Genomic DNA, 13432 nt, shown 5'->3' with positions numbered 1-13432 from the left:
TCATCCAAGGAGGTGGGGGGAAACTAAGAAGCATGTGGTGTAAAGTTCTTAGTCCAGAGGCAAAGGCTCACTAAAAGAGTGACACCTTATCATAGGACTATGGAATGGTCTTCCTTCCCCCATACCTCATTTCTATATCACTAAAGGCCTAGTTACTGCTGTTCCTTTTATTTAGTAGATTATGTCCGCCTTGCAACAAAAAATTACAAGGCATACTCAAAGGCAAAAAACACAGTTTGAACAGACTAAAGAAGCACTAAAACCTGTCAGATATGGCAGGAATACTGGAATTATCAGACCAGGAATTTTTTTTTTAACTATAGTTAATATACTAAGGGTTTAACGGAAAAAGGAGACCATGAAATAATAGATGGGTAATGTAATGAATGAGACGTAAAGTAGAAAGAATCAAAAGGTAATGCTAGAGATCAAAAACACTGTAACAGAAATGAAGGATGCCTCTGATGGCCTCATTAGTACACTGGACATTGCTGAGGAAACAATCTCTGAGCTTGAGGCTACAGCAATAGAAGCTACCAAAGCTGAAAAGCAAGGAGAAAAAAAAAATGGGGAAAAAAACCACACCCCAGAATATCCAAGACTGTGAGACAATGACAAAAGATGCAGCATACACATAATGGAGATACGAGAAGAAGAGAGAGAGAAAAAGAAGCAGTATTTGAGGCAATAATGACTCAGAGTTTTCCAAAATTAACATCAGACACCAAACCACAGATCCAGGAAGCCCCAAGACCAAGCAGAATAAAGGCCAGAAACTACACCTAGGCATATCATATTCAAACTTCAGGAATATGAAATATCAAAGATAAAGAAAAAAATCATGAAAGAAGCCTGTGAGAAAAAACACCTTATCTATAGAGGAGGAAAGATAAGAATTACATCTAACTTCTCCTCAGAAACCATGCAAGCAAGGAAAGAGAAGTGAAATATTTAGACTGTTGAGAGAAAAAAACCTAACAACCTAGAATTCTGAATCCTGCAAAATTATCCTTTAAAAGTGAAGGAGAAGGGCTTCCCTGGTGGTGCAGTGGTTAAGAATCCGCCTGCCAACGCAGGGGACACAGGTTCGATCCCTGGTCCAGGAAGATCTCACATGCCATGGAGCAACTAAGCCCGTGAGCCACAACTACTGAGCCCGCGTGCCACAACGACTGAAGCCCACATGCCTAGAGCCCGTGCTCCATAACAAGAGAAGCCACCGCAATGAGAAGCCCACACACCACAATGAAGAGTAGCCCCTGCTCGCTGCAACTAGAGGAAGCCTGCGCACAGCAACGAAGACCCAATGCAGCCAAAAATAAATAAAATAAATTTATAAAAAAAAGAAAAAAAAAACTCAACAGTAAAGAAAACAGACAACCTGATGAAAAAGATGTGCAAAAGGCCTGGACAGACACCTCACCAAAGTAGATATACAGACTGTAAATTAGTATATGAAAAAATGCTCCATATCATATGTCATCAAAGGAATGCAAATTAAAACAACGAGACACTATTACACACCTTTTAGAATGGCCAAAATCTGGAACACTGACAGGACCAAATGCTGACGGGGATGTGGAGCAGTAGGAACTCTCATTTATTGCTGGTGGGAATGTAAAATGGCACCATCATTTTTTTTTTTTCTTTTTTTTTGCCGAGCCACGTGCCTTGTGGGATCTTAGTTCCCTGACCAGGGATCGAACCTGTGCCCCCTGCAGTGGAAGTGCAGAGTCCTAACCACTGGACCACCAGGGAATTCCCAAAATGGTATCACCACTTTGGAAGACTGTTCGGTGGTTTCTTATGAAACTAAACATATTCTTACTGTAGGATCCAGCAATAGTGCCCTCAATATTTATCCAAATGAACTGAAAACTTATATTTATGTTAAAAACCTGCACATGGATATTTATAGCAGCTTTATTCATAACTGCCTAAACTTGGAAGCAACCAAGATGCCTTTCAGTGGGTGAATGGATAAACAAACTATGGTACAACCAGACAATGGAATATTATTTAGTGCTAAAAAGAAATGAACTATCAAGCCATGAAAAGACACAGAAGGACCTGAAATGCACATTACTAAGTGAAAGAAGCCAATCTGGAAAGGCTACATACTGTGTGATTCCAACTATTTGACATGCTGGAAAAAGCAAACTATGGAGACAGTAAAAGGATGAGTGATTGCCAGGGTTGAGACTGTGGAGGGGTGAACAGGCAGAGCTGAGAGGATTTTTAGGGCAGTGAAAGTACTCTGATATTAAAGAACTGATACATGTCATTATACGTTTGTCCAAACCCTTAGAATATACAAATCAAGAGTGAACCGTAATGAAAACTATGGACTCTGGGTGGTAATGACGAGTCAATGTAGGTTCATCAGTTGTACAAATGTACTACACTGGTAGGGGATGTTGATAATGGGGGATGCTATGCAGAGTTTCTCTAGCTCGCTGCAACTAGAGAGAGCCTGTGTGCATCAACCAAGACGCAACCCAGCCAAAAATAAAGAAATAACATAAATTTATATATATATATAAAAGATAAGTACTGAGTACTATCTCCAAAATTTACGCCCAATGAATTCACTTCTCTTTATTTCCATAGCTACCACCTAGATCAAGCTACCATCATCTTTCTCCTGGGCTACTATAATAGCCCCCAACAGGTCTACTGCATCTATGCTTACCTTTCTACAGTTATTCTCTAATGAGCAACTAAGAATGTTTTCTTTAAAAAAAAAAAAGTAAACTACTACATATTGCTACTCCCCCAGCCTGAACACCAACCAACTAAAAATCCTCCAACATCTTCTCACTGTACTGAGAATGAAACCCCCAACCTGCACTTAACAGGGTTGTATACCATCCAGCTCTTGACTGATTTCTGCAATCTTACTTCATTTCCCTTTACCTCTAAATTACCTCACTCCAGTCACATCAGCCTAATCTCTGCTCACACATGCTCAGTTAGGCCTACCTCAAAGCATTACAGTCTTGACCCTCCCCCCTCCTCTGCACAAAACCCTCCTCTCCTGGCTCTCAGCCCAATCTCAAAAGCAGCCTCCCAATGTCGCTCATCATATCAACCTGTTTTGTTTCCTTCACAGAACAAATTATAACTGGAAATTAGCTAAAAAACGGTGCACTCTCCCTATAAGGGGTGTGGGCACTAAGAATCACAGCTGGTACTCCAGAAGGGCCCCCTTTCTGCCTGCTCCTCATCTACACAACCTAAAAAGCGCCTGCCAATTACACTCTGCATATACGTGCATGCACACACAGAACAGAAGGGGACTGCAGACAGAGCCAGCAAACCAAAACTTTAAGAAAAAAGAGTATTTGCCAAAACTGCCCCCAAAAATTGGTCCCTGTCAAAATAGTGCACATTTATCTAATACTTTTGCGTGTTAAACGTTAAGGATTAAAAACTAATATATCCTCTATCAGTCACATCAGTACACAAAAGGCTCATATGTCTTTTTTTTCCCCCCACACACTGTATTTTATTTTTACAAGAGATAAATAAACTGACACCAAGCATTGTAAATGGATGACCACAACAAAAGCAACAATGATTGCAATTACCAAACACAAAACACACTCATACTGTGTCATAATATTGACATTCAGTCCAGTAATCCTCCACTGTAACAGCTCCTTTACTTTGCTGTGAAAATCGATTTGTATATTTTTTGCCTCTGAGTCCTTGTGGGATTTTTTTTTTTTTTATTCAAGAGACTCGTATTTCTAAAAGTTGAATTTGCTCGTTTGCCCTTTGGGTCAAGGGATAATTCTACGCAATGTCATTGCATTCCACCTGCAATAAGACATAATAACTGGATAACCAAACACTGCATTTCATGTCCTAAATAGGATACCAACCACATTTTTGTCAAAGGACTCTAAACACACTTCAGCATTCCATTAACGAACAATATTATGAAGTCAAATTACATCCAAATGAGGGTAAGAAGCCTTGGCCCAAGACTGTGGTTGATGCCACAGTCTCTGGCTTATAAGAAAGAATAAAAATTAAAAGTAATCAAGGTATCTGAGAATTCTCTGGCAGTTCAGTTGTTAGCGCTTTCACTGCTGAGGGCCCAGGTTCAATCCCTGGTCAGGGAACTAAGATCCCACAAGCCACACGTTACAGTGGGGAAAAAAAAAAAAGTAATCAAGGTATATTAATAATACCATTAATAAATGTTGGCCTACATAAACTAGAAATGCTAAAACAATGCTGTTTCACTACATGGTTAAAAAAAAAGAACAAGATTGCAAAAAAAAAAAAAAAAGAACAAGATAAAACTTCATAGTAAAGATGACAGATTGAACACAGGTATTTCCTTTCATTCCCCCTGAAACCCCACTAAAACACCCAAGGGGTTTTTCACAACAGGATTAATTCATTAGGATGAGGAGAACAGAAGAGGAGGCAAGAGTATCAAAATCTGGGAAGCTGGTAAGCAGATGGATGAATGGTTAACTAACTCAGCAAGTCCAAGAAGCTGAACTCTAAGCAGGAAGCATCTGACATACACCTCTAGAAGGAGGAGGGCTGAAGGGAGACTGCCCTTCCCTGTTCCTAGCAAAAAGCTATAGAGGTTTCATCTCTATAAAGTGTGACAGTCTCTGGCTGTGGAGCAGCAGACAGAGAGGGGATACTGTACTTAAAAAAAAAAAGGTGGGGGGGGGGACGTCCCTGGTGGCGCAGTGGTTAGGAATCCGCCTGCCAATGCAGGGGATACGGGTTCGATCCCTGGTCCGGGAAGATCCCACATGCCGCGGAGCAACTAAGCCTGTGCGCCACAACTACTGAGCCTGCACTCTAGAGTCCGCGAGCCACACCTACTGAAGCCCTCGCCACAACTAGAGAAAAGCCCGCGTGCAGCAACGAAGACCCAACGCAGCCAAAAACTAATTAATTAATTAATTTAAAAAATAAAATAATTTTAAAAAAGGGAATTAAGCAAATGTTTATATACTGAATGCCTGGACCTTGCCCTCTGCCCCCACCCTCACCCCACAGGCAGCTCTCCATCAGGCCTAGGCTTTCCAGGCAATCGATCTGAAGATTCTTCTTGGGGAAATCTGACCTCACTAAGGTGGGGGGGGGAAAGACTAAAAACAGTGATATGAGGGTGGGGATGAGGCTTCCCAATAAAATGCCAATGGTCAACAAGCCTATCCCTTTCACTTAGAGCTTCTAATCTGTTTTAAAATCTTACATGTAACAAAATATAGATTATAACTATACCTAAGCATATAATCTTAATATAAAGAATGAAACTAATTTGGATTTCACCATGTGATGGTGTCCTTCAGATCACATTTGACTTCCACAGTGCAAATAATAAAGGACCATTTTAGTAAAAGTATCTCTTTTCCTAAGCATCTCTTTTGATCTGTCATTATTCAAATGCATCCTCTTTTCTTATAGCATTAAAGAGTTGAGATAAATTTCACAAAATTCACCACTTTAGAGTGTGCACACTACAGTGTGTTTTTAGTACATTCACTATTTTGTGCAACCATCACCGTTATCTAATTCCAGAACATTCCCACCATCCCAAAACAAGCCTTATACCTATTAGCAGTCAGTCCTAATTCCTGCCCCCCCCTTCCCCTGGCAACTACTAATCCACTTTCTGTCTCTATGGATTTGCCTATTCTGGAAAATTCATATAAATGGAATTACACAATATGTGGCCTTCTGTACCTGACTTCTTTCACTTAGCATAATATTTTCAAGGTTCATCAAAGAACAGGTAAAAGTACATATAATGGGTCATCCCTTTTAATAGACTAATATTCCATTGTATGCATATACCATGTTTTGTTTATCCATTCATCTCCTGATGGACATCTCGGTTGTTTTCAACTTTTGGCTATTATGAACAATGCTCCAATCTACTTTTTAGTATCCTGTTCTTAAATGTGAGTAAACCACCAAAAGTCATTAGACATGTGAAGAAAGCAGTTAATATGAAAGGTCTGTAGACACTAAAATGAATAGGAAAAAAGCAACTGGGAAAACAGGGACAATGCAAAGAGAGGAAAACTTCAACTAACTTTAAACTTATCATTAATTAACTTCAGGTAATAAAAAATACTGTGTACATGAAGAAAGCACAGAATCCTATAAAAAGGAATAATGAGAGAACAAGAGTTCCGTGAAACTAAAAATATGCTCAAAAATTTTTCAATAGACTTGGATGCTGAGAAAGTCTCCAAGGAAGGAGAATGACGACGACAGCAAAGACAGACAGAGATGGCAAAATAGAAAGAAATTTTAAGACATGCAAAGTTTCAAAATTTATCCCCTACACATTCTTTTCTCAGGAAGCTTCAAGGATGTGCCTTACTAAAATGAGGGGGTGACAAAAACAGACAACCCTGGGTACAGGAGACAGAGATCCAACACAGGAAAGAAGGAAATGCAAGCCCTAGGATGAGGATGGTGAGCATTTCAGGTTAACCATCCTAAACCAAGAAGATGAAATTTATCAACTATCTGATGTGCCTGATCATATTGAGAGACCTAAACATCCAAGAGACAGTCTGAAGCTAATTTAGTAATAAGTACATAGAAAATTAAGTAAACAATAAATCCAGAGAAAGCAGAGAGTCGGAAACGAAAAGTAGTTACAGCTACCACATGACTTAGCCTTGGACACCTTTTTTTTAAAAAAAAAATTCAAAGACCTTCTTTTTTTAAATTAATTAATTAATTTTTGCTGTGTTGGGTCTTCGTTTCTGTGCGAGGGCTTTCTCTAGTTGTGGCAAGCAGGGGCTACTCTTCATTGCGGTGTGCGGGCCTCTCACTATCATGGACTCTCTTGTTGGGGAGCGCAGGCTCAGTAGTTGTGGCTCACGGGCCTAGTTGCTTCGCAGCATGTGGGATCCTCCCAGACCAGGGCTCGAACCCGTGTCCCCTGCATTAGCAGGCAGATTCTCAACCACTGCACCACCAGGGAAGCCCAGTGGACACCTTTTATATCGTCAAAATAATAACAAATACTGACCTAAAAATTACAAGACTACTCCATAGTGAGGATGGGGAAACAGGAGAGGTGTGTGTGAACACAGGGCTGGAAAGAGAGGGTACTTCCTGTAGTGGGTAACTACAGAAAATGTCTAGAACTGAAAAATTAACAAGTCAAAACAGTGGCATGTTATTTAGAAATATGGAAGTATATAACAAAAGGACCCATCAAGGATCAAAAATAATTACTTGGGCTTCCCTGGTGGTGCAGTGGTTGGGAGTCCGCCTGCCGATGCGGGGGGGCGCGGGTTCGTGCCCCGGTCCGGGAGGATCCCGCGTGCCGCGGAGCAGCTGGGCCCGTGGGCCATGGCCGCTGGGCCTGTGCGTCCGGAGCCTGTGCTCCGCGGCGGGAGGGGCCGCAGCGGTGAGAGGCCCGCGTACCGCAAAAAAAAAAAAAAAAATTACTTGGGGAGGTGAGAGTGGCTGCTGTTTTTTTATTATAATGGGCCTTCCACAAGTATTTGACTATTTTAAACTTTGTGTATATACAAACGGAACTTGTGCTCATTCTGTTTTGAAAAGGTTTTGGCTACAGAAATGTCCTGAAGAAATCTTAAAGATAAACATATAAATACCTCTTAACTAAGGGAAAAATAAAATCACAAATATGTGTCCTAAATTTAAGGGCTATGAATGGCTTCTAAGCGATTTAGTGTTTTCTGGAAAGGATAAATGTTCAAGAAAAAAATAAGCTTCAAGATGAAGAAAATCTCTGTATATTCCCCAGCTTATTTAACTGTATACACTGTTCACTGAACTAACCATTTTGAAAGGTAAGAAAATCATTCTTGTAATACTATTTCACATTGTTGTTAAGGAGAGAGACTGAAGACCCTTTATCAATTAGTTGTTTCTAATGCCTTTGAAACACTAGTAAAATAATTCTTAAGACAACGGCTGAAATTTAGGGCATAAATTGACACCAACTTGCCTCTTTGTGCAGTACATCTCCTTTGCCTTTAACAATTCTAAGCTGGATCTTTGCAGTCTCTCTGCCTGGGATATACTTCCTATGGCCAACTCCTTCTGCTCACTCTGGTCTCGGTGTGACTACCATCGCTCACAGAGGCTGTCTCACCTTTCAGTCTAAAGTGCCTGCTCCCTTTTGTTCTAGATCATTCTAGAGCACTCTAGAGCCTTTTGTCCTGATCTGAAATGATCATTCCCAGAAGGCAGAGGCCTTGTCTGTCGTGTTCACCACTTTACCCCCCAGGTTTGTGACAGTACTTGGCAAGTATCAGGCACCCAAGTATCTGCCGACTGAATACGTGGGTATTTACCTCAATGCTCTTGGTTTTGAAGAGTCTTATTGCACGCTCACGTTTTGGGGTTTTTTTTAAAAGCAATTTGAAAAAAAGTAAAAATCTACCTGCTTTGAGAACACCAAAAACATCCTTCAAAGTGCAGGTGGATGTTTACACTAAAGAATTACTAGCTGTTTTTCTGAGGTTCAAATTTAACTGGGAATCCTATATTTTACTTGGTAATCCCAGTTGGGCAGTAAGAAAGAGAGAAGAACCAGAATGGGATGTGTTGGGGTAGGGAGGCAGCTAAAGGCTGCTATGAGGCATAAGAAGTTGGGAAGACAGATGAGAAATTTGGGATTTATTGCTTTGTGCTGATCAGTGTAACTTGCCCTTTGTTACCTCCTCAAGAAGACTTCAGTAAAGGTTTACACTACTTTTCAAAAAAATAAACGCAGATGAGAGACTATGTCCTCTGAGAAGTCTTCCCTTATTTTACACCAAAAAACATTTCCTCCTCCTGTGCCACCTCTGGACTTGGTACATTAGCACTCTGAATTGTGTCTGTAAGCTCCAGAAGGGCAGAGTTTAAGTATTTCCTCTGTATCACCAGCATCTAGAACAGTGTCGGGCACAATGTCTGCTCAACATGAAATCTACAAGCTACATCTAAATCAAAATGCGATCAGTTATTTTAGCCATACTCAGCATGGTAAAGAAAGGTAATTTCAAAGTCTGAACATATGTGATTAGAACATATACTTACTGTTTCAAAAGTATTCAGTATCATCAAAGGGAAAAACACACCAAAATAATCTTTACCATCTTGAAATCTCACAGGCACAGGTCTTTCGATGGACTGACAAAGAGTTGAAGGGGGTCCGCACTGATCAAAGTTCACAAACATTTCGTATGTCCATTTTAAGACCTCTTTAACGAAGGTGTCAGAGAGGGACTGTGCTGAGGAGAGAATGTTTACTGGAGGGGAAGGTGAAAAAGATCTGTTTTCACAAAATGGAACTCTGTAGCCTTGCCTGTTGGAATTATTTGGAGTATGAGACTGGAGAACCTTGCACAAACCCTTCACTTCAGCCACTGGCTTCTGAGACACCAGAGAGACTGGCTGTGGTACTTTCAAAGCAGATTGTACCCCACGTGACTTATTTTTCAGAGTTGGTAAGAGCGCTGACATATCTTCCAAAGACTTGGAAAGACCAGCAATTCGTGAAGTACTACTGGAGCTAAAAATCTTAGCAGTGGGAGGTCTCGAAGGTTTAGATGCAGAGAGAGGCAAGCCAGGTCTACGAAATATATCTTCATCTGCTGCTTTAGCTTCAGAGTGTTTTGAACAGTATTCACCCTGGTTTTTCAGTGTTTCAACACAATCTTTGTATTTACATTTTGCGCTACTCAAAGATTCCAACTGAGGCCGACTCACAGAATCTTCTTCTACCTGGACTGTATCTTTTCCATGAACTACTTCAATGAGTTTATCACTCTCTTTCTCCATTTGTGAACATAAATCCATATCTTCAGGATCACATTGTGTTAAAAATATATCATCTTCCTCTCTGTCACTGTTGGATTCAGGCTCTCCCTCTTTCAAAGCTGCCACATCGAAATGATGTACCGTTAGGTCACCTCCACCTAAAGGGTCCCCTGAGGTAGAAACAACTGTTTCATTTGTTGGTATTTCTCCACTTAACACTACAGAAGTACACTGCTTCAAAAGACAAGTGTCATCAGCTGCCTGAAAAACATATTTTGCTTTCACAGGTTCTGTTTCAGAAGACACACATGTTAACTGTTTCTCCTTACTTTTAGCAGTTACCTCAACTCCTCTTTTGTAACTATAATCTGATGTATCTGATTCTGGCACAAATTTGTCAGAATTCTGTGCTGCATGTGGCCCTGCTCGTGTTGTATCTGTACTTTGATAATCAAAACATCCTTGTCTGTTCTGCTGTGATTTGGGTCTCATCTGCCTTTGCAGCTGAAGGTCTTGACTTGTCAGCAGTTTCTTATTATTTTTGACAGAGAGAGTCCGAGGAGAAATTAATTTAGTCTTTTTCTGGGTATCAACTACTCGAACCATTTTGCCATGGTCAGGTAACTGAGCTAAACACTCTGAAGATCGCTGGGGCAACTGAAATGCCCTACGAGCCTCTTTCAGGCCAAGTTTCTCAACTGTTGAAGTTGGTTCAGGACACTGGCGAAATTTCTTTGGTGGCACTATAGCAGGAGTTGTTCTACAACTTATGTAATTTGAACTTTTACTCTGCCCTGTTTTGGTATCCGAATGTGTTTTTTTAGGAGTTTTAGAAAGTGAGACTCTCCTAACAGGTTTGGAGTAAGTGTGAAGCTTTGGTGGAGACTTCTTCAGGGAAACCGTAGTGGTTCTCCGAATGCTTGAATTGGGAGTTGTAGTCCTTATGTCTATACTTTCGAAATCATTTTCAGTCACATCTCTCTTAAGAATATCAGACTGGTCCTCACTTTTGACAGGAGATGAAGGCCTTAGAGGATCTTCAGCCACAGCAGCTTTCTCATATCGTTTTCTCTTGGGTTTTTTTACTTCAACTTCACAAAATTTCTCAACAGAAATACTACTACTGTGTGGTTCTGCGTGTTCCTCAATGCCCTCTGCTGCTTTTTTAAAGACCTCTTCAGGTACATAATCTGTATCAAAACCCCAATCATTTGTGGTATCACCTACATGAGTCAAGCACGAATTTTCTTCATTCTCTTGAACTGAATTCTTGTTGTCTGGTTTCTGATCTTGCCAAACTGAAAACACTTCACATGGACTTTCAAACTCAAAAAACTGAGAATCCGATTCCTCAAACTGCAAAAGGGACCTTGTATTTTCTTCCTTTATTACATTCTGTTCCACATTTGTGTTAGCTATTGAAGTATGCTGCTCTGGACATTCTTTCTCAATGCATGTTTTACCCTGTTTAATGTGTTTCTTAAAACCCACAATACTTTCATCATCATCATCTTCATCAGAATCTGAAATAATAATGACCTGTCCACAGCAGGTTTCCCTGACACTATTTTGGTTGGCTGTGAAACATCTTCTATCATCTTTAACTTTTCTTTGTAGCTGGGATAAACTTTTTTGGGTTGAATCTGACGGGAACTTAATAACACTGGCTTGAGCTATTAAAGATAATTTGTGGAGGTCTCTGTCTATCTGAGACTCTGTTAAGGTGTCAGACTTAGGACTGATGCTAAGGACCTGTTCTCTTAAATCAGAAGAAAACTGAACAGTACTCTTGCTAATTTCCATATCTCTTGATTCAAGTCCAGTAACAGGATCTTTAAAGGGAGGTGTTTTCTCCACAGAAATATTGGTCGTTTCTGTGAATGAGACCAAACCTTTATTACCAACATGACATTCTAGTATTTGACAACTGGTATCAGGGGTGGAGAAAATGCCCAACTCTTCTTCCTTTACTTGTTTCTTTTTCGGCAATAAACTGTTTTCAGATTTTTGTTCTCCATTTTTATCATCCAGAATACCATTAGGGCCTAAAGAGAGATTGTGTATGAAGCCATCTCCTTTCTGACCTCCTGTATCTTTCTTTGAATAGAAACTTTCAATGCTAGATACACTCAGGTTTTCCTCTAAAGTGATACTTTCCCTGTGTTGCTTTTTCATTACATGTGGTAACTTAGCACAGATTTCATCTTTATGTGCCTTAGTTTTTGCTTTTGAGGTTTTGCCAAGAGCATCATCCTTTAAAGAGAAATCCTCATTTGATGTGGACACCTCTTCCAGAGAGGCATTGCTAGAATCAGTCAACAAAGGTGTTGATGTGATTATTCCTCTGTCAAATACCTTTTCTGGACCATTTCTTGAAGTACAGTTCTGTGGGGTATATGAGGAATTCTCTTTTACAGACTTATGCTTCCCTGTACTTATTTTAACTTGGCCTCGAGCTCTTTCACTAACAAGCCTTTTACTTCTCGGCTTCAAGCACAACTCAGCTGAGAGACGGTCTTTGAGTTTCAAATCTTTTATATAAGTTTGCTCATTATCCTCTTCTATGGCATTATTTGCTTTGCTGAAAATACTCTCTTGCACTTGACATGCATCAGCTTTCATCGGTTCTTTAGAGAATGTTGGGCTGGAGTTTTCCAGACAGTGCCTGTATTTTTTAGACTTCTTCCCTGTTTGTTCACTTTCTTCTTTATTATAAGATGCAGGAGGCGTTTTACATGGAGGAGTCAGATCCACAGAAGTGCTACATTGAGGTACTTTGAATTTTATGTTTCTAATAATTTGCTTTAAACAAGTTTGTAACTCATGGGTTTCCTGACTAGTCAACTGCCAACCTAAAGATAAATTTCCTCGCAGGAATAAGTTGAGCTTATCCCAGAATCGCTTACAAAGAGTCTTCTGCCCAAGCTGATGGCCTTCTTTAAGGAGACTTCTGATCAGCTGCACACAAGCAAGTTGTACAGAGTTAGATGGCCCTGAATGCAGTGACAGAGATGATATCATTGTTGTGCCTTTGGAGCAGTTTCCAGATGACTTCTCAGAACTCCGTGCAAACGCAGTGGTGGGAAGCTTGGCACATTTTACGACGGCTTCCACCCACTGCTGGGAACTAACCCACAGCAAATGCAAACACTTTTTATTTCTATGCAGTTCAATCACTGACACCAAAATCAGAAGGAAAAACTCAGTGACTGTGTCACACACGGCGTCCGTCTGGTTGAGGACGTCTTTGACTTCAGAATGCAGATGATGAATAACCTCCACTATATAAGCCACACCCAGATCCTTAAGATCCATGAGGGACTGCACAAAAGGGATGAACCACAGAAACGTGCTGTTATGAACACGCATGTCTTGACCGATATCTGACTGAAGCACATTAGCTAATGTTTCCATTTCTTCGTACATGTTAGGACAATAATCTGGGCAAATGGCTGATCTCCACCCTGAATCCTAAAATGAAAGAGATACTGACATTCAGGTAAACAAGCACCATTCATGACAGGTTTAACACAAAAGTTGCAAACAAGAAAATACACTGCTCAACTTTCCTGTTTTGATGTACATATACGGACCCCCAAAAAACTGAAAACAGTTCAATTTTGAGGTTAAGGTTTCATGAAAAGGTTAA

The 13432-nt window shown here is 40.3% G+C and overlaps 1 protein-coding gene and 1 non-coding gene across 2 annotated transcripts in view; both read right to left on the bottom strand.

Moving 5' to 3' along the window:
* The window catches only part of SETX (senataxin), a 77252-nt gene that overhangs the window by 40126 nt on the left and 23694 nt on the right, over nt 1–13432 (bottom strand). Inside the window, exon 10 of the mRNA XM_060100549.1 lies at nt 9061–13254. Within this exon, the coding sequence (XP_059956532.1) occupies nt 9061–13254 (4194 nt within the window). The remainder of the gene's footprint in view (nt 1–9060; nt 13255–13432) is intronic.
* On the bottom strand, nt 1686–1758 carry TRNAG-UCC (transfer RNA glycine (anticodon UCC)). The gene has a single exon. It is a non-coding gene; the product is annotated as a tRNA-Gly (tRNA).

The sequence above is a fragment of the Mesoplodon densirostris genome, chromosome 6 (assembly GCF_025265405.1).
Source record: "Mesoplodon densirostris isolate mMesDen1 chromosome 6, mMesDen1 primary haplotype, whole genome shotgun sequence".
Classification (NCBI taxonomy): Eukaryota; Metazoa; Chordata; class Mammalia; order Artiodactyla; family Ziphiidae; genus Mesoplodon; species Mesoplodon densirostris.
The sequence above is the reverse complement of the archived record's forward strand: the minus strand, read 5'-3'. Positions and strand labels throughout refer to the sequence as shown.